This window comes from Eumetopias jubatus, unplaced genomic scaffold (assembly GCF_037043125.1).
Source record: "Eumetopias jubatus isolate StellerSeaLion01/CBP00866 unplaced genomic scaffold, mEumJub1_p1.0 scaffold_17, whole genome shotgun sequence".
In the NCBI taxonomy this organism is placed as follows: Eukaryota; Metazoa; Chordata; class Mammalia; order Carnivora; family Otariidae; genus Eumetopias; species Eumetopias jubatus.
In genome coordinates, this window is record NW_028274823.1 from 44,380,136 (window position 1) to 44,401,565 (window position 21,430).

The 21,430-nt window shown below is 45.6% G+C and overlaps 1 protein-coding gene across 3 annotated transcripts in view; it reads left to right on the top strand.

Annotated features, from left to right (window-relative positions):
- The window catches only part of GRID1 (glutamate ionotropic receptor delta type subunit 1), a 711,804-nt gene that overhangs the window by 475,255 nt on the left and 215,119 nt on the right, over positions 1 to 21,430 (top strand). For 2 of the 3 annotated variants that reach the window (XM_088019784.1, XM_028098786.2), the window contains one exon: positions 10,394 to 10,564. In XM_088019784.1, the coding sequence (XP_087875910.1) occupies positions 10,394 to 10,564 (171 nt within the window). Of the gene's footprint in view, positions 1 to 8,217; positions 8,234 to 10,393; positions 10,565 to 21,430 lie in introns of all 3 variants that reach the window. The other variant, XM_088019785.1, reaches the window with a different exon arrangement.

Sequence of the window (21,430 nt, forward strand, 5' to 3'; positions counted from 1 at the left end):
CTCAAACTGCCTAGAGTAGTAGGACCACCCAGGTTGGCTTAGACCAAGCAGGATGCACCTGTGGTTCTGGGTACAGGGATTGATCACCTCCCACCACCTCAAATCCCAAGGTGGAGGGAAGGGCACCTGTTCACACACAGTTATTCCAGCATAGAAGAGGAGAGGTAAGACTGTCAGGTAGCAAATCTGTTTGCTAGCCCCCTCTGTTTCCACAGTGGCAACCACTCTCTTGAAGCTGGTGTATGCCCTCCACGTCTCTTTTTACTGCTGCACATATCTCTACTATAGATGTCCTGTATTCGAGGTATCATTCTGTAACTTGCTCTTCCTTTTCTTCTTTTCTTGTCTGTTTTCCTTACCTCTAGTATCTACATGGTGCAGGTAATAATGTAGTGCTGTAGGTGTATTCGGTGATTTTCATAGCTGCATAGTAGTTCCTCATATAAATCCCATTGCTTCTGGTTGTACTTTTGTTGTCATTGTTATTACCTCAGAGGTCTGAATGGAAATGAGGAAGAAGCGCTGAGTGGGACAGACACGAAAACTCTTGTGTCTCCCAATTATCCTGTTGATGGTGTCCTCATTGTTTTCATTCTTCTCATGGTTAGCGACAAGCAGAACCATTACTAGCTTCAGTATTGGTTGTTTGTCAGCTTTTTGGGATCAAAGCCTTCTTTGAAAATTGAATACAGCCATGGGCTTTCTCCACAGGAAAATGCACACATATACTTAACATTTTTTGGAATGGCGAGCCCCCTGGAAGCCAGCTAGAGACCCTAGCTGAAGACACACGTTGCTTCTGAATGGAGGCAATCAGGTCTTATTCTGTTCCTTATTGTGCTAAGAAGGACAGTTTGGCTTTCATCCAGTGGATTAAGTAACACCTGAGAGGATGCAAGGATTGGCTTTTCTTTAGAATTTGTCTGACTTTTCTTTAGTCTTAGCTCTTTGTACATGGAGATTTGTAGAGGTTTCCTGATAATTTATCTGACTCAAAATGAAGATGGTCTAAGTTTCAGTGTGCATGCTCAGTACAAAATTAGATGGAGTGAGTATTTTTATTATTCGGTCTCCCATTTTATTGCTTTCATAGAAATCTTCCTTTAAGTATGCTACAAGGCATAAGAGTCTCCCACCACCCTCCACTCCCTGTCCCAATGACTAGAAGAATGGATGTTCCCTGGGAATTCTATCCCTGTTTTCTTCTCTACTTGTTTTAGTTGTTACTATATTTTTGTTATCAAACTACAAGTATTTCTTACATTGAGAAAGGATTCAGTGATACTTTGCCATTACTCTGTTCCAATCTCATCAGTCAACATGTGCTCTAGGTTCTACATTTCAGCTCTATCTAAAGATGATCCGTTTGTAACAACCCCAGTCCAAGATGCCATCATCTTTCACAGAGATGATCTTTTGAGTGAACAGTATTGATGAGAGAGGATTTATGAGGGGAAGCTCTTAGATTGTAGGAGGGCAAGGTAACAAAATATTTCAGGGGGGATATTTCTGGAGTAACAGACAAAATAATTTGGAAACTGTAGAATATTTACCTTTTTGGACATACAACTGGGAGATAATTGAAGAATACAATTGGGATTTGACCAAATGGAGAAGATTGAACATACTTCTCTTTGGCCCCTCAGAAATAGCCCTCCTTCTAATATTAATGATAATGAACTTAGGGAAAGACAGTCAAATGAAGCAAATAGAAATTGTAGCATGATAACTGAGGTTTTAGTTAGTCACACAGCCAAAACATATGAGGAGTTTGGGAGGTAGGTGTGTGTCCCAGGAAAAGAGTGGGGTCATATGCTAAAGAAAGAAAATTCTAAATAAAAGGATTAGTAGTATGTCTTTCTGGGAAAATAATTAGCCTGAATGATACTCCCAAATGGAAAAGAACTAGAAAAGCTGGGTATAATATACTTTAAAAATATTTTTAAGTGGATCACTTAGCAGTCAAAAGTAATGTCCACAGAGGCCAGATATAAAGTGAAAATTGAAACTTTGGGAAATACTTGAGCTTCCAATTTAGGTTTTGCCTTGAATCTATTGGCCAAACTGTGGAAACCTTGAGCTTGTTCTTCTATGTGGGGCATAGAACACACGGAACCAATGTAAGAACGAATCAGATGTGAGGCTTAATGAGAGATTTTGTCATAAAGCTAGAAACATAGATTCTCAGTATAAAGGTTAACTAGAAATGAACTCGCTGTGCAGAAGGGAAGAGCAAGAAAAATGTCCTCTCTTGATCTTGGAATTGCATGGAGGGGGTAAATTTTCTCAAGAATGGATGAGCCCCATGCAGGTTTATGACCCAATCATACCACCTGTGGTGCCTAACGAAGCTCAGAGGAAAGTTTAATATTAACTTCTGGGGTTATAGTTTGGTAATGCTCCTAAGTAGGTTGTAGAAGTGAGCACAAATATTCCTGAAAGAATACAAATTTAGGTCAGACTTCAAGGGATTCATAAGGAAGTTCTGAGGGAAATAAGATTACACACAAGAAAGGGAAAGAAAGAAAGAAAGAGAGAGAGAGAGAGAGAGAGAGAGAGAAAGAAAGAAAGAAAGAAAGAAAGAAAGAAAGAAAGAAAGAAAGAAAGAAAGAAAAGGAAAGAAAGAGAAAGAAAGAGGGAAAGAGGGATGGAAGGAGGAAGGAAGGAAGGAAGGAAAGAAGGAAACAAACTGCCATGAATGAGAGCCGGGGTGGGCGGAGGACAGTTTAATCAGACCTGAAGTGAACTGTAGATATTAGGATTATCCGCCATAGACTCTTAAATAGGTATGCTTAAATATGTTAAAAAAATAAAGAGATGCTGGAAAATATAAGCAAGGAATAAAAGCCGTCTAAAAATGAAGTTTTTAAAGTTTTCTAAAAAAGTTTTTCTAAAAGTTTTCTAAAAAAATTTTAAAACAGCTTCAGGCAATCAAAAACCTAATCACTGAAGTTAAAAAATAGGGTAAGGATAAAGGATGAGTTACCTGTCAAAGTGGACACATACATAGAGAGAATTGGTGAACTAGAAAATGTGAAGAGATTATTTAGAAGGCAGCCCAGAGATACAGAGAGATGGAAAATATGAAAGTGAGATGAAGGCACATGGACGAGAGAATGATAATTCTGGATTTCTAGAAGGAAATAGGAGATGACGGGGAACAAATAATATGAAAGGATAGTATGGTCTAGAATTCTCTGAAATTATTGAAAGAAACCAAACCCCAGATCTAGAAAACCTAAGGATAAAAATTAAAAAAAAAAATCATCCATACATAGAGATCTCATTTAGCATGATACTGTAGAGCACCAAAGACAAAGAAAAATCTAGAGAGCTTCCAGGGAGCAAACACAGGTCTTCTTCAAAGGAATGGCAGTTAAACAGATTCCTAACATCTGGAGTTAGTGGGCTGAATAATGGCACCCAAGGATATCCAGGACCTGATCCCTGGAAACTGTGTTACCTTATATGGCAGAAGAGATTTTGCAGAAATGATTAAGTTAATGATCTGGAGGTGGGGAGATTATCTTGGGTTATGTGGGTGGGCCCTAAATGCAATTTCAAGTGTCCTTATAAAAGGATGCAAAGGGAGATTTAAGAGAAGAGAAGGCAATATGGCCATAGAGGAAGAGATTAGAGTGATGTGACTATAATCCAGGGTATACTGGCAGCCAACAGAAGCTTCAAGAGGCAAGGAACAGTCTCCCTTAGAGCCTCTGGAAGGAATGCATCCCTGCCAACCTCTGATTCTAGCCTAGTGAGACTGACTCTGGACTGCTGGCCTTCAGAATTGTGACAGAATACAAATCTGTCATTCTGTGCCACTAAATTCGTGATAATTCGTTATCGCAGCCAGAGGAAACTGACATAGTGGACAACATGGAAGCCAGAAGACAGCGTCCTAGAAAATTTCGTGTACTAAGAGAAACTAGTCGTCAACTTAGACTTTTATCTTTCAAGAGTAAGATTTAAAAAAGACATTTTCCAGCACACAAAAACTAAGTGTATCACTCACAAATGACATTAAAGGAAATTCTAAATGATGTTCCTTAGGAGTACATATGTACGGTTTGAGTTCAGAAAAGAATGCCTGACAAATACATTGATAAATATTGGTTAAATGGAAAGATATTAACTCTATAAAGTAATAGGAATTCTATGTCATAAGAAGGCCTAAAGAAAAATAGAATTAAAATACTGGATATTGTTATCACATTAGTTGGGATGATGGTAATTGGCAATAAATGTTGGAGAAGAGAGTAGGAATACTGATTAACTTCATGCTTTGTTTAGTATGCATTTTAAAATATCTGAGATAACCAAGAAAAGAATGATGTAGAGAACATAACTTCCAAGAGAGGGTAAAATAATGAAAATAAGAAGAAAAATCATTCCAAGGGGAAGTAAAAACGAAGAAAAATAAACAGGAAGATATGTAATAGAAACAATATGATAGAAATCAATGTAAATGTATGTAACCGTAGTCCAATATAAATAGATAAAGATTTCTACTAAAAAGTCAAAGATGGACGTAAAAAACGTGTAGTATATTTTGCTTCTAGTAGTCTCCAACTAAAGTGTGACACAGAGAAAGATGGATGGCAAAGAGGCAGAAGAAGTTAGAGCAGACAGCTAGTAACCAAAATAAAACTGGTGTCACTGTATTAATATTAGACACAGTACAGTAGGAGGCAAGATGAATTACTAGAAATAAAGAGGATATCTAAATAATGGTAAAAGATTCAATTTAGCAAGGAGTTATAGTCTTCCACATGTGTGTAACTAATAAAACACTGAAAATATGTTTTTTTGAACTTTTGAAAATATAGCCTGAATTCAGACAGAAATAGACTAATTCTTAATCTAATGGACCTGAAAGTAGGCCACTGAAACATAAAACAACGGGACGGTTAATGCACACGAAACATTCACGCAAATTGACCACATGATAAGCCACAAAGCAAAGCTCAATACATTTTAAAGGATTACCTTTATACAATCCATGTTCTCAGGTCACAGTACATTAAAGTTAGAAATCAATAGGAAGATACTAAGAATACCCTCATGTTAGGAAATTTTTGAAAAATCCATACTAAATTACTTATGGGTAAAATATAAATCAAAATGGGATTTTAAAAAGACTGATACAATTTATAGGTATAACTTATGGGACACAGCTAAAGCAATGTTTGGGTGCAGATTTATTGTCTTTACTTTCTTAGAAAAGACAAAAGGTGTAAGATTCCACAGCTGAGCTTCATAGCTAAAAAGTTGGAAAAATAGCTACCTAATAAATCCAAAGACAATAGAAAAATAATAAAGATAAGAGTAGAAATTAATGAAATAGAAAAGCATAGAAACTCATAAGGGAGTATCAGTTAAGCCAAAACTCACTTTTTGAAAACGATTTAGAGGTACCTGGGTTGCTCAGTTGGTTGGGTGTCTGACTTGTTTTCGGCTTGGGTAGCAGTCTTGGGGTCATGGGATCAAGCCCTGTGTTGGGCTCCATACTCTGTGCAGAGTCTGCTTAGGATTCTCTCTCTCCCTCTCCTGCTGCTCACCCTCTCCCGCTCTCCTCTCCCTCTCAAATGAATCTTAAAAAAAAAAAAAAGATTTATAAAATAAACTTCTAGTATCAAAATAAGAGAGGGCACAAATAAATATTGTTAGCATTGGATGAGAGCACGTAGCATTAGATAAATTAGAGTGAAGAAGTAGAGAGACATTGTGAACAACATAGGCAAATCAACTGGAAATTTTGGACAACATGGCTGTATTTTTAGAAGAAAAAATGACTTAGGGCAAAGAAAGAGAAACAGGCAAAATCCCTATATAAAAAAGAAATTTAATCAGTAATAAAAATCTTCCTACAAAAAAACCCACCGGGTTAGATGAGTATATAGACCAGTTCTGCCCAACATTCTAGAAAGTGGAGAAGATATTTATGACATATGACAAAGAATTATCTAGAATTTAAAAAAAAAAGGTCCCACAAGTCAATATGCAAGAGACCCAACCCAATGGAAATTGGACAAAAACACAAATGCAAGAAAGGAGGGGCGCCTGGGTGTCTCAGTCGTTACGCATCTGCCTTCGGCTCAGGTCCTGATCCCAGGGTCCTGGGATCGAGCCCCGCATCGGGCTCCCTGCTCAGCGGGGAGCCTGCTTCTCCCTCTCCCACTCCTCCTGCTTGTGTTTCCTCTCTCGCTGTGTCTCTCTCTGTCAAATAAATAAAGAAATAAATAAATAAAACAAATGCAAGAAAGGAAACACAAATGATTCATAAATAAATATATGAAAGCTATTTAACCCTATTAAGAATTAGAGAAGTGGAATCAAAATCCAACCATATACCAATTCCAACTCACCAGGCTGACAAATATTAGGAAGTCCTATAATCATGTCAGGTGCAGGAAAGGGAGTAGGAGCTCTCTTTACCACACATGATCATAAACTGTTGCAATCATTTTGGAAATTTGGTATTCCTTCGTGAATTTGAACATACTCATATTCTCCTATTGAGGAGTTCTAATTCTAGGTATAAACCCTAGAGAAATTCTTACACAAGTGCGCCAGCACCTATGCACAAAAAAAATGTGCACTGAATCTTTGTAATAGCAAACACAGACATTCCAATGGTAAGGAACACTAGGGTACATAAATGGTGGCATAGTCATACAGGGCAATAGGGTGCAGTTGTATAAATAATTAAACTAAGCTGTACCCATCACCATGGACAGATTAAAAATGTTAAATGTTCATGAGTATTGTAATTATCTGGAGAGCTCAAGGAGAACACAGAGGCTTTGCTTGTTGAAGTGGGACAGGGTTAGACCTCTCTGTATTTTATCGAGTTCCCAAGGTAATGCAGATACACAACAAAGTTTGAGAACGACTGCATTAAAACACAATTGCAGGGGGGCATGCAGACAGTTTCACCTGCACGAAGCTCAACAAAATGTATATGATGAAGTTATACATTATTTGGGCTACATACATAAGTCATAGCATGACAAAGTTAGCTGCTGGTGAGGAGGAAGGGGTAAGCATTTGGGGAGGAGGCATCCAACCAAGATGCAGGATATACTTTATTTCTTAGCTTGACAGAAGGCACACTGATCCTTTTATTATTCATACGTAATGTAATGTTTGTGCCTAAGATCAATTTCACAGTATAAACTTACAAAGTCATAAAGGCGAGATTTATTTCAAGCCTTTGTATCCCAGTCGGCATCTGGATATGACGCATTATTGCTGCTGCTGCAGGCTCGCAAACTTGAATGAGGGTAGAGCAGGTCACATGGTATATACACGTTGTCTTTCTTCAGCTGCTCATCAGCAGCGCTATCTGGAAGGAATGGTGACTGGGACAAAGGGAGTGTTTGTTCTCCAAGTGGGTTGTATATATTGGCTGCTTGGATTGCCCTCTGCATCCAGAGGAAGGCCCACATGTTGGATGTCTTCACATCGGTCCAGAGGCTGACCTGGTGGGAAGCCAGGAGGCAGCGCCTGATAGCAGCAAGCAGGGAGTGAGTAGATCCCTGTGTGTAGCCCTGTGATACTGAAGGGACCCAAGGGGACCAACAGCACAGCCCGACAGGTTCTGGCACAGAGCTACTGTGGAACTGACTGATGATGCAGGGTTGGAATTTTCTGAGGGGAAGGACACATCCGTGGGAGAAGAGGTGACCCTTTTCATTGCCCCCAAGGGATCTGGGGGAATTGTTTCCGTGGCTTCTTAGATTTGGATTGGAACTGTCTCCGTACTGGACGCTAGGGATGGGCCCAGAAGTGCAGGGGGCAGGGAGGAGTGCCCTGGGAGACGGTGTGTGTGCTTTGACCCAGAGTGATTGGATGAGAACTGGGCCATAGGAGACAGGGTCTGCAGAGATCCTCACTAATGCAGCTAATGGGTGGGGGTTGAGCTGTGCCCAGTTTGCAAGGAGTTCTGGGCAGGCAGAATAGAGAAAGAACAGTATGAGGACCACAGTAGCTGGGGGCAGAGGCAAAGCCCCCCCGCCCGCCCACACACCCTGATTATGTTGTGGCTGCTCTTGGCTCACTTAGCCACTCACCCCGGGTTCTGCTGCAGGTTGCCAGGGAAGATGATGGCCGTGCTTTCCAGAAAGGTACTGTGCACCATGTAAGTCAGGCTCCCTACAGAGTTTTAGGGTCCTGCTCGGGATGCAGTGGGGAGTGCTCCATGCCACTGACCAGCCAGGAAGTTGAGAATGTAGGAAAGGTTTAATAAAAGAGCTTTTATAGTGGCTCTGCCATTAAAGAGTAAGTGAGAAAAACAAAAGATACGTGACCTCCCTATTTCCTCTCCAAGCTGTGTGGGCTCTGATTAACCCCCTTGTGCATAATTCAAATGATGTTCTTCCTGACCTTATAGTTTTTCTGTTTTTTTGAGATAAAAATAATTTCCTTCCCCAATTCTCTATATTCCTTGTCCAAGGAGAGCTAACTAGTCCATCCTTGCCCTTTCCCACAGTCCTACTTACTGTTAGATCAGAATGTGATTTCCCTCACCCCACTGTCCTATGCTCAGGGCAGGGCCTCTGTTAGCAGGGCAGCTAAGAGCAGAGCACAAACATCCTGCTCAGCTATGATCTTGGCTTCTGCTGTGGTTCCTGAAGCCTAGTTCATTCTGGCCTCATTCACTTGGTAGCCCTGAGATGTGAACACTTTGCCCTTTCCCCACCTCTGGTCTGTCGATTCCAATCCAACAAGATCACCTTCCCTTAAACAGTCTTTTGTCTGAAATACAGTTTAGTGGTTCAGCCCCAGATTCACTTTAATTTTTTTGAGATTACTGCAATTCCACATTCGTGGGAACTATGTGAAAGAATACAAGTCTTACTGTATCTAAAAGGATACTAGTCTTACTGTCTTCCTTTCTCCCAGATCCGCATGTGGTTTCAACTGGCCAGTCTTCTTGATCACATCAGGTTCCTAAGACAGTTCCTGGAATAGATAGTTTAACAGTTCACCCTTCATCATGTTATGTTCTGGTTTAAGTGATTTCTAACCTTCTTACCTCCATTTATATCAATTCATCATCTCAAAGCTAGAATGTATCATCTGCAAAGAGGAAGATTTAAGACCTATTTTAAGACACAGTTATTCACAGTTAAAATCTTGACTTGCAACCAACCACCGATTTAGCCGCGTTTGAGAGACAGTAAACAAGACAAGAACTTTTCTGAACCAATATCCTTGATTTATGTTAGTTTGTATTTTTTGTCATTCCTGTGTTGCTCCTCACCTTGAAGCAGTTTTGTTACTTTGTTGTCTCGATTCTTCCTTCCAAGCCCACAGCCCAGGGCTGCCTCTGACCACTCCTCTTGTCTGCAGGGGAAGCCTGGAGTTGGGGTGGGTGGAGGCGGGTTTCACCTGCCCTGCTGCCTCTGCTGGAAACCCTGTGCCACAGGATGTCCCCTGCTGCCAGCCTCCATCCTCAGCAGTGGCACTGCCACCAACTCAGCTCTGCATTGCCCCTGCCCCCACATAACACTTTCGGGCACTTCGCCTAATAAGTTCATCCTTCAGGTTCAGCTTCAGTGCTGAACTTCAGCCTCGTCCTGGAAGGAGCTCCCTGTGGCCCGCTGCCTTTATGTTTCTCTGCTTCCAAGTGCTCAGTGAAAATGGGATAACAATAGGATTTACCTTGTGGAATTCCTGGAGTTGTGAGCACCAAACGAGATAATGTGTGTAGAGAGCTTAGCACCACGTCCACCATGGAAGCACAATGGGTTTCTCTGGCCCCTAGATTTCCTTATGGCAGCACTCAGTGTATTTCATGCTATGAAGACCTGGAGCTTTACTGGGTGGGGTTAGGGCATCTCCCCAGGGCTTAATACAGAGCAAACCACACAGGAGATATTGGGTAGGTTTCTGTGCAATGAATGAGTGAATGAATGAGTGGATATATTTTCAAAATTTGCATATAGATCTTAAGGGGAAAAAAAGCAAATCTAATTATTAAAGAACTAAGGGAAACTTACTACATTTTTGTCAGAGAAAACCAGGTTTGTTTCTCTCAGGTAGATGACCCCCATTAGGAAATTTAGCTTTTACTTCCAGCTGATGCCTACCAGGACATTTGACAGCATGGGTTCCTCAGAGCTTGACCCCATGGAAACCAATGCACTGGTGGTTTGACTGCCAGATATCTTTTTCTGGCCTTCAGGAAAGCTGTTGAATAATCCTGTTTGCATTTTAGGGTTAGTGAGCATTATTTATAAATAACCAACTAATGAACTGCGTGACATGGACCCAATCCCTTGATCCCTTTAGCACCAGCTATTGGGGCTATTGGCCATCACTACCTCTTGAGGGGTCTTTTGCAGACATAGTTCAGGAGTAAGCATGGGTCTGGTTTTCTTCCCAGGAAATCAGCGACCCGGAGATCCTGGATCTGGTGCACAGTGCCCTTGGCAGGATGACCGTGGTCCGGCAGATTTTCCCATCTGCAAAGGACAGCCAGAAATGCATGAGGAACAACCACCGCATCTCCTCCCTGCTCTGTGACCCCCAGGAAGGCTACCTTCAGATGCTGCAGGTCAGTACTCCCCTCCTGAGCGCCTTCCAGAAGGGGGGGGGGTCTCACCCGTGCCCTTGGCCTGCTGTAGGCAGTGGGCAAAGATATGCCTCAGCTTCAGCTGAGCACTGTTGCCCACCAACTTTAATTACTAGAACCCTATCATTTGCTAAAATTGAAACCAGTCAACTGGTCAGTGCCTCTGAGCAGCATTAGCAGGCAATTAATGCCTGTTGTCAGCAGACAGGGCCTATTAGCTCACTGGGTGCCTCTTATATTTAAAAGTTACATGTTCAGGGACAAAAGAGATTACTGTCTCTTAGGCTTCTGTGCTGACTACTTTGTGGGTGATGGGTTCGCTTGGTGGGATTGGGGATGGGGAGTCATCATTTTGAATCTGTTTTAGGGTTTTCCCTGTAGGAAATCAATAATACAGACATAGCTCTTACGAAACAACTAGGGACTGTCCCAGCTCATCTGCTGAGTGCTAAGGTTTAGGTCAACCGGGACACTGCTGGAGAGCTGAACAGGGAGAGGCAAGAGGGTAGGACCACTACATGCCTGGCTATTGCATTCCTTCCAAGGCAACAGCTACAGTGTTTCTGGATAGTGCTTCTACCACACCTTGTGCCATATATACAATCAGTGTTAGCTTCTCTCGGGGCCAGGGAGTATGATGTGGGAGTTGTGTACCTATTGTGAGAGGTGGTTTTTTTCTCTACGTGTTTGGGAATAACAGTGAAGCACAGTGGAGACTGTCCATTGGCAGCCCAGAATCCACTTCTCCATTAGGAATATTGTGCATAAGAGGGCGCCTGGGTGGCTCAGATGGTTAAGCGTCTGCCTTCGGCTCAGGTCATGATCCCAGGGTCCTGGGATCAGGTCCCGCATCGGGCTCCCTGCTCCTTGGGAGCCTGCTTCTCTCTCTGCCTCTCTCTCTCTCTCTGTCTCTCATGAATAAATAAATCAAATCTTAAAAAAAAAGAATATTGTGCATAAGAAAACTTTCATATGGGGGCACCTGCATGGCTCAGGTGGTTAAGCGTCCGACCCTTGGTTTTGGCTCAGGTCATGATCTCGTGGTTGTGGGATGGAGCCCCACGTCGGTCTCTGTGCTCAGTGCAGAGTCTGCTTCAGATGGTGTCTCCGTCTCCCTCTCACTCATGCTCTCTCTCTCAAATAAATAAATAAAATATTTAAGAAAACTTTCATTTGTTGCTTGGTGGGTGACACATAAGTGACGGAAATTTCTCCCTATTGGGTTTGCGAAAATTACCCAGAAATATGCATGTGATTTGCTTAACATTCACCATTTGAAAATAATGACACCTTCTTTATCTAGCCAGGCATGAGGAGTAGAAATCAGGGTTCAGGACAGACATGCTGTATCTGCCACCTGAGTATCAGTTCCATCCCAGGACATTTTGGTATTACCTTATCAGGGGGCACACATTTTGGGGAGGGGGATTGTTAGAATCTCTGGAGTGGGCTGGGTACCTGTGTAATCTGCCAAAGTATCATATCCATTCTGAAATCTTATATTTAGGGAGGGGGGAAGGAAATGTGCCACAGCAGATGGTAAACACTAGAAATATATCCTTGGTTGATGAGGAAACATTAGCAGACACAGATTTTAGCTGGAGTAATTCCCACTGCCCCCATATACACTGTCCCAGGGAGCCACCACAATGTCTGAGGGCTTTCTAAGGTGGTGAAGGGTTGGCCAATAGAGTGGACAAAGGCCCCTGCAGGGCCCATGGACTCGAGAGCCCTGGGCATACGGGCCAGGGGTGGAAGGCGCTTAATATGAGATTTTATGTTTTTGGATGCTGCTGGCCTGCTCTGCTTTTCTCCTCTCTAGAGCTTAGAAGAAGAAGTCAGAACCAAGGAAGTCCCCCTCCCCTGGCCTCTGTTTACCACCCCCACTGTCTAGATGGATGGGGGTAGAGCAAGATGATGTTGCTCAAGCAGTGTGTGCCCAACCCCATATCCTCACCTGGGGCAGGAGGGTGAGGGTACCCTGTCACTCTCTGTGTGGCCAGACCCTGGGAGGGTCTTACTCCCAGGAGGTCTCCTCAGGCTTTCTCTCCTTGAAGGTCTTCATTCTTCTCCAGCCTTGCCCCCACCCCACCCCATTGCCCCATCAGTTTTTCCAGTTCTTGCCTGGTCACACTGCACTCCTCCTTGAGGAGCACGGGAGGGGCCCCTTCCAGTGCACAAGTACACGGTGCATGGGTTGTGGGTGGCAGGAGAGGGGAAGTACTTCTCATCAAGGCCTCTGATCACTTGTTTTATCATGGACTCAAAGGGGCGGTTGGGCTCTTCGGTGGCACATCAGACACACTAGATGCAAAGAATGCATCCCGGAGGACAGGAGAGAAAAGGAGACCGGTAGGACGGATGAGGAATCCAGTGGAGGGCGTACTTAAATGACCCACAGCCGTTAAGAGGGTAAACAGAGGCATGGCTCTGAGGTGTGTGACTGGTTATCATCAAATGTGGTAAATGCAGTATCAGACCAAGAACCCTGCCACCCTGCCTACCTTTGTCTGTTCCTGCTGACACCCAGGCACTACATCAAGAGCAAGATGGAAGAGTGACATCACAGAGATCCTCTGGCGGGGCTAGCAGCAGTAGCAGCAGTGGCAGCAGCAACAACAACCGCAGTAGCAGTAGTAGCCGTGCAGTAACAGTACTACTACTACTAGTAGCGGCAGTAGTAACAGTGCAGCAACAGTACTACTACTAGTAGCAGCAGCAACAATCGCAGTAACAGTAGTAGCACTACAGTAACAGTACTACTACTAGTAGTAGCAGCAGCAGCAGCAGTAGTAACAGTACAGTAGTAACAGTGCTGTAATAGTACTAGCAGTAGAGCAGTATTAGTGGTAGCGGTGGTAGCAGTAGCAGGGCAGTAGTAGTACTAGCAGTAGAGCAGTATTAGTGGTACCGGTGGTAGCAGTAGCAGGGCAGCAATAGTACTAGCGGCAGCAGCAGTATTAGCGGTAGGGGTGGTAACAGTAGCAGGGCAGCAATAGTACTAGCAGTAGAGCAGTATTAGTGGTAGCGGTGGTAGCAGTAGCAGGGCAATAATGGTACTAGCAGCAGCAGCAGTATTAGTGGTAGCGGTGGTAGCAGTAGCAGGGCAGTAATAGTACTAGCAGCAGCAGCACTATTAGTGGTAGCAGTGGTAGCAGTAGCAGGGCAGTAGTAGTACTAGCAGTAGAGCAGTATTAGTGGTAGCGGTGGTAGCAGTAGCAGGGCAGTAATAGTACTAGCAGCAGCAGCAGTATTAGTGGTAGCGGTGGTAGCAGTAGCAGGGCAGTAATAGTACTAGCAGTAGAGCAGTATTAGTGGTAGCGGTGGTAGCAGTAGCAGGGCAATAATGGTACTAGCAGCAGCAGCAGTATTAGTGGTAGCGGTGGTAGCAGCAGCAGGGCAGTAATAGTACTAGCAGCAGCAGCAGTATTAGTGGTAGCGGTGGTAGCAGTAGCAGGGCAGTAATAGTACTAGCGGCAGCAGCAGTATTAGTGGTAGCGGTGGTAGCAGTAGCAGGGCAGTAATAGTACTAGCAGCAGCAGCAGTATTAGTGGTAGCGGTGGTAGCAGTAGCAGGGCAGTAATAGTACTAGCAGCAGCAGCACTATTAGTGGTAGCAGTGGTAGCAGTAGCAGGGCAGTAGTAGTACTAGCAGTAGAGCAGTATTAGTGGTACCGGTGGTAGCAGTAGCAGGGCAGCAATAGTACTAGCGGCAGCAGCAGTATTAGCGGTAGGGGTGGTAGCAGTAGCAGGGCAGCAATAGTACTAGCAGTAGAGCAGTATTAGTGGTAGCGGTGGTAGCAGTAGCAGGGCAATAATGGTACTAGCAGCAGCAGCAGTATTAGTGGTAGCGGTGGTAGCAGTAGCAGGGCAGTAATAGTACTAGCAGCAGCAGCACTATTAGTGGTAGCAGTGGTAGCAGTAGCAGGGCAGTAGTAGTACTAGCAGTAGAGCAGTATTAGTGGTAGCGGTGGTAGCAGTAGCAGGGCAGTAATAGTACTAGCAGCAGCAGCAGTATTAGTGGTAGCGGTGGTAGCAGTAGCAGGGCAGTAATAGTACTAGCAGTAGAGCAGTATTAGTGGTAGCGGTGGTAGCAGTAGCAATGCAGTGATAGTACTAGCAGCAGCAGCAGTATTAGTGGTAGCGGTGGTAGCAGTAGCAGGGCAGTAATAGTACTAGCAGCAGCAGCAGTATTAGTGGTAGCGGTGGTAGCAGTAGCAGGGCAGTAATAGTACTAGCGGCAGCAGCAGTATTAGTGGTAGCGGTGGTAGCAGTAGCAGGGCAGTAATAGTACTAGCAGTAGAGCAGTGTTAGTGGTAGCGGTGGTAGCAGTAGCAGGGCAGTAATAGTAGCAGGTACAGCACAAGAGCCACATCGCCTGGGTTCCAATCCCAGTAACTCTAGCTCCTAATTAATTATTTAATTATCATTATTTATTTGTCATTTTGTGCCTCAGTTTCCTGTTCTGTAGATTGGAAGGTAAAGTGTCTCTCCCTTAGAGACATAATGAAAATTAAATGAGGGAGCATAGCATACAGAGAGCATCTAGAACAAGACTGAGCTATTAACTGTGTCCTTATAGAGGAGGTGGTCAGGTGCGTTCAGTGTCTGCTGAAAGGCTGACCATGGCCTCATTTTTTTTTTTTTTTTTTTGTAAGGTGTAGTCCTTACAGTCTTCCTGAGCATGCTCTTGCAAAGCATCACAGTGGGTGGGAGAGCGGGTCCCATGGGTCCAGCCCGTCTCACGGGCTTCGTGCACCACTTACTGTCCACGTCACTCTTGCAGGCACTCCATCAGAGCTGCCTTGTGTGGGAGAGGAGAGGCACGTCCCGGGAGACCCACTTAGCCCTCCCTACAAGACCCTGCTCATTGGAGATCCTCCATAAGGACTGATGGGCTGGATCTGTTAATAATGCAGGTCTTAACACAAGTTAAACTGTTTCTAGAAGTCTCTTTATATATCTATAAATAAAGCACTTTATTAAAGGAATCTGTCTCCATTTGTTGCCTCTGCCTTGAGTGGGGGTGTGACGAGAGGGAAATTCGGATTTACTTCCTCATCCCTCCCAATGACCATGGGCAGCTCCTAGATTCATCTCATTTACAAGTCATTTCTTTGAGTTTCCTTAGTAGCTATTACCACTTCTTTATTTCTTAATGACAGTATAGAAGACAAACTAATTTCTCCTAGCCTCTAGCTGTGAGATTTATCGAGAAGACTCTAACATGTTTAGAACAACTAACTCAAGAAAAAATAAAACATTTGTGTCATGGATTATTAACTTTGTCTTGATGGAATTAATGAAAATCCTTTTGGAAATGGAGTTTTCAAGTCCATCTTTTAGTTCTCCCCCCAGATGGCTGCTCTTGGGACAATAATTCTGGGTTAGACGTTTTCCTGAGGACCATTGTGAATGGGGAGTTTTTACCAGATCATCTATCTCTTGGCTTCTCCACTGAGCTGGTCTCAGAAACTCTATCTTCTTCTATTAGGCCTGTGGCCAGGGCTTCCTGTGCTCCAAAGCCAAGCCAGCCCTCTTATAGCAAATCAATTTGGTTCCTATTTAGTACAAAGAAAGTCCCTTGGAGGAAAAATACCCCAATGAGTGACTTCTCGTAGCTCCAAAAGCATTGCATTCACCGGTGTGCTCTTTTTTATTTTCCCCTACAAAGCACTGTCTCATTTGGGTGTTTCTCACTCTTGTTTTCTTGACAAGTTAGTTTAGGGCTTGTCTGACTCAGCCAGTAATAAAAGTGATAACCAGTCTCTAAGAACCTTGAGACTTTGCTAAGATTTTGCAGACAACCTTGCTCAGAGGAGAATCTGGAAAGTACTCCGTCTTTAGAACGCACTGTCCGGTGACTTCAGGGCTGCAATGGAAGTAAGAGACATATTGTCACATTGCCACCCCATTTATATTCCAATGGGCTTCCAAAGGGGGACAGGCACATGATATGAGCTGCGTTGTCTGGTCACCGTGGAGCCTGATCCTAGAATTAAGCTGTGGGGACTAATGCGGTATTATTACAAAATGCTCCTTCAGGTTGGAATTTCTCCTCTTTGTGCATTTTAAAAGTGTCGAATGGCTTGATAGATGGATTCACTCTTCCCTCGCTGAGTCTATTAAAACATTTCAGAACTCCCCCTCCCCACCTGTCCCTATTTCTTGAGGGCTTTCTGTGTTCTTCTCTGGCTCCAAGTTGTTTGTCAACCTGTCAGTAGAATCCTTTCCTCTGGAGTGACAGTGAGCCACCCCACACCATAGCTACCTTGGACTTCATGTCACTTCACCGGTTTCCTTTTTTCACCCTAAACGCTCAGATGGAACATATAGCAGCCGTCAGTCAGGAAGCCTGATGGGCACATGGTGGAGCATGAGCCTCACTGCCATGGTCAGAGACCATTGCACAGGTGGTCTCTCTGGCTGCAACCGCTTGCTGTTCTGGGGGCACATGGCCACATGCACGTTTGGAGCCCAGAGAGCCTTGGGCGTGGAGCAACGCCCCTCCCCCACCCTGCACGCCACCCCCTGGGCTTTGGTGGTGAGCAGAGCTCCCCATCCCCTTTGCCACTATCTGCTCCCTCCTCAGGCTGGGCTGTGGTGCCCTCTCAGGACGGAGTGGGACGGGGCGGGTCTGGCAGCAGTTTGCCAGAAAGGCCTTGCCTGTGCATGGATTTCTCAGGCTGTGACATCTGGGCATCAGCTCGTCTTCCCAGCTGGACCCTGTCCTGGCTGCTTGTGTGACCTTGCTGGATGACCAGAGCCTAGCTGAGGATCTGGTCAGAGGTCACTTTCTGCTGTTTGCCCCTGTGTGGTCCCCCTGAACAGTCCCCTTGGCTTGATTAATGATGGAGGGAAGAGAACACTGGGCTCCTTAGAAACCTGGAGGAAATGCACGCTTTCTTAATGAAAACATTCCGTAGGTTTCTATCTTTGGCATGGGGTGGATAATGGTCTGGTGTCCAGATGCAGCTGGTGTGGCTGTGACCCTGGCCTGCCATTCATCTTGCTTTGCCTTCAAGCATGATTCTTCCCTTGATAATGTGAAGGCGCAACAATTCCCTGGGCCCTGGAGTATAATGGAGACAAGGCTGGAGCACCCTCAGATTTACTACAGGGAAACATGCACCGAGTGCCGGGAAGGCAGACAGCCGGCTACACAGCAGGGCCATCGTCCGTCAGGGGCCTCTCCCTTCCGGTCTGAGGGATGTGGGCCCACGTCTCTGCCTGCTGGGGTCCAGAAAGGATCAGAAGAAGATAGCTCTCCTGAAGAGCTTAGCGTATTTCCCAGGAGGGGCTTATATTTTCATTTCTCCTCGCCCTAATCCTGCTTCTGGGGACTCAGGTACGTAAACAGATCATCCGGGCTTCTGATGGGGCGGTCTGCACTTCACTCAGTGCTGACCCAGATGCAAAATCAGTGCCTTTCTTGGCTTCACGGACAAATCCAAGTCTCAAAGATGCTGTCACATATGGTAGGGGGCAGGGTGGGGTATTGGAATTGTAGTGGCACAAACAGCCTGTGAGGTCCTAAGTCCCCTCCTGCTGGGAAATGTTCCCTGCTTGTCCCCTCCCCCTCAGGCTCCACCCTCTCTTTCCTGCGGGCCTCCCTATCCATCCTCTATTTTCTCTCTCTGGGTCTTGACTCCAGAGTAAATTCTCCTTATTTTTTCATGAAGATCAACTTAACAACTTTACTGGTAGCCTTTGCTCATGCTAACACAGCATAAAAAAATAAAAAAATAAAATCTGTTTTTCCATCCTGGGTCCTCCGTTGGCTTCATGCAATTGGTCTTTGGTTATCTCGCGGCCGGGAGGGTCTACCTGGGTTTCTCAAGAGCTTGCAAGGCCCAGTCAAGAGCTCCTGGCCAAATCCTGTTCTCTACCTCCCGGAATTGTGTCCCCACGTTTCCCTTCCTTTCCCATTCCCCTCCTGAGGACCAACTTCCCGCATAGGTTATTGGCTTTGGAAATGCAAGCCTTGCCAGGATCCCCTCCCCCACCGGCTCCCCAATCTCCTGGAAGTGCATACCCCAGATTCTGGTTGGAGATGGACAGTTCCCCATGGAACATAATCGCTCCAGAGCTCCTATACCCTTTTCCCAGTGTGGCCTCTATCCTCTGTCAGTCATATTCGAAGAAGCATTGTCTTTGCAAATACCTTGATATATCTTTACCTTGGTGTTTTTTTCTAAGAACAGATTTAAATCTATTCATTTAGCATTCATTAATTCCACAAACACTCATTATGCACTTATTATGTGCCAATTCCTATGTTAGACATTTCATAAATGCTCTCTCTTAATTCCCACAAACTCTAAATAAATGGGGATGTTTCATCTCTATTCTGTAGCATGTACCAGTTAGAAAAAATGGCATATGCAGAAACCCAGAGGCCCAGGAGAACAGGGACAGAGTTCAGTGTGTCTGAGGGGAGGGGTGGGAGGCGAGAAGTGTTAGAGTTCAGTCAGAGCAGAGGGTAGTCGCCAGGGTACTAAGGATGGGGGTGTAGTCCTTGGCGATGTGTCAGGGTAGGATGTGCCTCCAAGAGAGACAACTCTGTGCAGGGGGGGAAGGGGGAAGGCCCGAGGCTGGGAGATGAGGTAAGCAGTGGTTACTCTTTCCCTAGAGAGAAATGAGGGCAGCTGAACCATGCTGTGGTTGTGGGAGGTCATCACATAGGGAGGACGTAAGGAAGCGTCCTTGGGATTGAAACCCCTAAGTCTGGGCAGGGGCAGGTAACAGGTGGCAGAGTATAGAACGTGGTGCTTCCCCCCCCGCCCCTGCCGGGCTGGGCTGCAGCTGCCCCTGTTCTAGTCATCTCTGCCTGCCTCCCCTTTTCTCCTGCCCACCTGGATGGTCTTACTGCAGGACGGGCTGTGTGGAAGACTCCTGTGGCTGAGCCAGCCCTGCGGTGCCAGTGTCAGACCTTCACCTGCAGTGGGCCAAGCCACCTCCCTTTCAGGAACCCGAGTCAGAGCATAGTGAGGCCCCCACTCTGGACCTTCCTGTGTTGGTACCTTTTATGGAACACGCTGGGGGTAGAGAAGTGGCCTTTCCCATAACAGGCAGCTCTGCAGCATCTCAGCCCAGGCAGCCCTGGAAGGCCTGGCTCAGGCCCGGGGGCAGTGGCAGCTGTGACTTCGTTGCTGGGGCAGGAGGAGACCAGGGACACGTGTCCAGGCGAGCAGCTTTAGGGCCAAGCTGGGCATGTAATGCTCAGGGGGATCTTTGCTCAGACTTTCCAGCCACCAGCTGCAAAATCCAGATATGACTCCTGCTCGCCCTTGAAAAGCTTTCAGACCAAGGGGCACTGGAGGAGAGGGTGAATGGTATTGGCAGGTACAAGTTTGGTTTCCCAGTGGTCCTGAGGCTTCTGTGTACCAGACCTGTGCTGGGCTCAGAGATGGGACACCCTGGAGGAGCTCTCAGACCATCCACATTGAAGTCAGGAGCCTGGACCCTTTATTCCCCCACCTCCATTTCTTCCTATCTCTGCTCCCCCCCAAAATAAAGCTGCATACAGAGAGCTTAGGACAGTACCTGGCACACAGGAGTACTACCATCCACATTTCTCAGGGAAGTAAGTCGGGGCCACCCCCACTGCATCTCTCCGGGGGCATTGATCCATTGGATTTGATTGTCATCGAGATGAATCCAGAGCCTTAAAAGGCTTGTTCAACATGACTCTACAAGTGAGTGCAAGTGGAGATCCAAGTCACCCATTCAGTAAGCATTTACTAGATCTAGCACTTGCTAGATCCATGCACTGGAGGAATGAATGGCCCTGAACAAAGCTGGCCCAGGTTAGGATGAATCCAAAGCTCCTGCTCATCCTGCCAGGCCACCCCGCTGAGCTGCACACACAGTTGAGTTGGTGTCGTATGGTGTGGCATGGAAAGAGGAATCAGGCATACATCTCTAGGGTGGTGAACTGAACTAGCTGGGCTCTCTTCCATCTCTGTCCCCATCTAGGATGGAGGCCACGGGCTCCAGCCTCAGGCCCCTTGCCTGGTTCTGGCTTTTGTCTGCCTCTGACTTTACTCCCTCTGGCATCTCTGACCTGGTTCCAGGCCTTTTGCTTTGCATCCAGGTCTTTATTCTGCCATGCTCTTGGCTTCAATCTTTGGTCTGTCTTCTGCTTCTCAGGTCTACTTTCACCTGAAATGCTTTTTTTTTTTTTTTTTTTTTGGTTCCTTGTCACTTTTGTGCTGCAGTGTCCGTAGGCCAGCCAGAGGGGATGAAGGTTTAAATAGTGACAGTACCTGCTCTGCTTGTCTGTCTTCTGTGAATGAGCTCTGTGCTGTGCCTTAGCTGAGAAGTGAGGGAGAGAGGCAAGGATTCCTTCAACCAGGACCCTTTTCTCTGTCCCTGTGGCCTGGAGCTCAGCTTGGGCTGTTAGCCCCTCGAGCCCAACAGTGAGTGAGTGTTCATGCAGCTGGGAGTCTCTCTCCTTCCAGACCGCTCCTCTTGGTTCAGGGGCTCATCATGACCAAGCCCTGACACTTGGTCTCCACCCACCTCTCCTGAGAAAAGGCTTGCCTTATGTCTGTCAGGACTCAGATGGAGCCCCAAGCAGAGTGCCTTTCTACTATCTGCTCTTGATCTTTCCCCCGAAGGTCCTATCTCCAGTCTCCAGACAACTGGACTGGAAGGGTAGTTCCCTTTCTTTGCATCCCCACCGGTGACCCTGGCAGATCACCTAATTGTGAGGATGCTGAGGTTGGACAGCAGAGACGGGGCCACAGATCAACACAGGGTGTTAGTGTCTGCCTACAGCAGGGAGAAGTACTGACATAGCGTCTTACCAGGAGAAGGGACAGGAGTGAGAGAAGGTGGAGCTCCA